At 60.4% G+C, this 1,001-nt stretch overlaps 1 protein-coding gene across 1 annotated transcript in view; it reads left to right on the forward strand.

Annotated features, from left to right (window-relative positions):
- ST3GAL2 (ST3 beta-galactoside alpha-2,3-sialyltransferase 2) overlaps positions 1-995 on the forward strand; it is a gene marked incomplete at its 3' end in the record, with an annotated part of 1,386 nt that extends 391 nt beyond the window's left edge. The window contains exons 2-4 of the mRNA XM_009998304.1: positions 111-156; positions 283-402; positions 909-995. Coding sequence (XP_009996606.1) covers positions 111-156; positions 283-402; positions 909-995 — 253 coding nt within the window. The remainder of the gene's footprint in view (positions 1-110; positions 157-282; positions 403-908) is intronic.
- Positions 996-1,001: the final 6 nt, after the last annotated feature.

The raw sequence follows: 1,001 nt of genomic DNA on the forward strand, positions 1-1,001 counted from the left end.
TCCATTGGTTCTTCCCTCCTGGAGCATTGCCCAGAGGTTGGTCCCTTGGCAGCTCAGGCTGGGGGACATGGGACCCCCAGGAGCTCACCTGCCTCTCTGCTTTACCGCAGCACCTATGCACCTGTGAAGCCTTTTCTGCGGGTGGACAAAGAAAAGGTAAGGAGGGACTCACCCCAACGATGAGCACCTATTTGACCCTGTCACCCCAGGGTTCCCAGACATCTCGGTGCTCCTTCCTGGGGTGCTGATGCCAAAGGGAGCTCACCCAGCCCCTTCTCCCAGGTGCAGATCTACAATCCTGCCTTCTTCAAGTACATCCACGACCGCTGGACGGAGCACCACGGGCGCTACCCCTCCACGGGAATGCTGGTGCTCTTCTTTGCCCTCCACGTCTGTGATGAGGTGGGTGGTGGCTCCTCAGGGTCCTCCTCAGGGCTGTGGGGTCCCTACACAGGATCATAGAATCCCAGACTTGTTTGGGTTGGAAGGGACCTTAAAGATCATCCAGTTCCAACCCTCCTGCATGGGCAGGGACACCTCCCACCAGCCCAGGCTGCTCCAAGCCCCATCCAACCTGCCCTTCAACACTGCCAGGGATGGGGCAGCCACAGCTTCCCTGGGCAACCTGGGCCAGTGAAATATTCCAGGGATGGGATTGCTGGGAACCTGAACCTCGCAGGTTTAAAGAGGGAGGTGGCTTCTCGGGTCCAACCACAGCAATTTTGCTTCCTCCCGTTGCCCAACACCAGGGCGATGGGCACCCTGGAGCAGTGGTGAGGGATGTGCCCCTTCAGCACGATCCCAAATCCCCCTGGCAGTGCGGTGGGTGCTCAGCCAAGGGGATCCCCAGCCTGGTGAGGGGGTTCAGGGCTGGCTCATTCCCCCCCCTTTCTCCTCACCCACCACAGGTGAACGTCTTCGGCTTCGGTGCCGACAGCCGGGGCAACTGGCACCACTACTGGGAGAACAACCGCTACGCCGGGGAGTTCCGGAAGACTGGG

Source organism: Chaetura pelagica, unplaced genomic scaffold (genome assembly GCF_000747805.2).
Source record: "Chaetura pelagica isolate M959 unplaced genomic scaffold, ChaPel_1.0 scaffold125, whole genome shotgun sequence".
NCBI lineage: Eukaryota > Metazoa > Chordata > Aves > Apodiformes > Apodidae > Chaetura > Chaetura pelagica.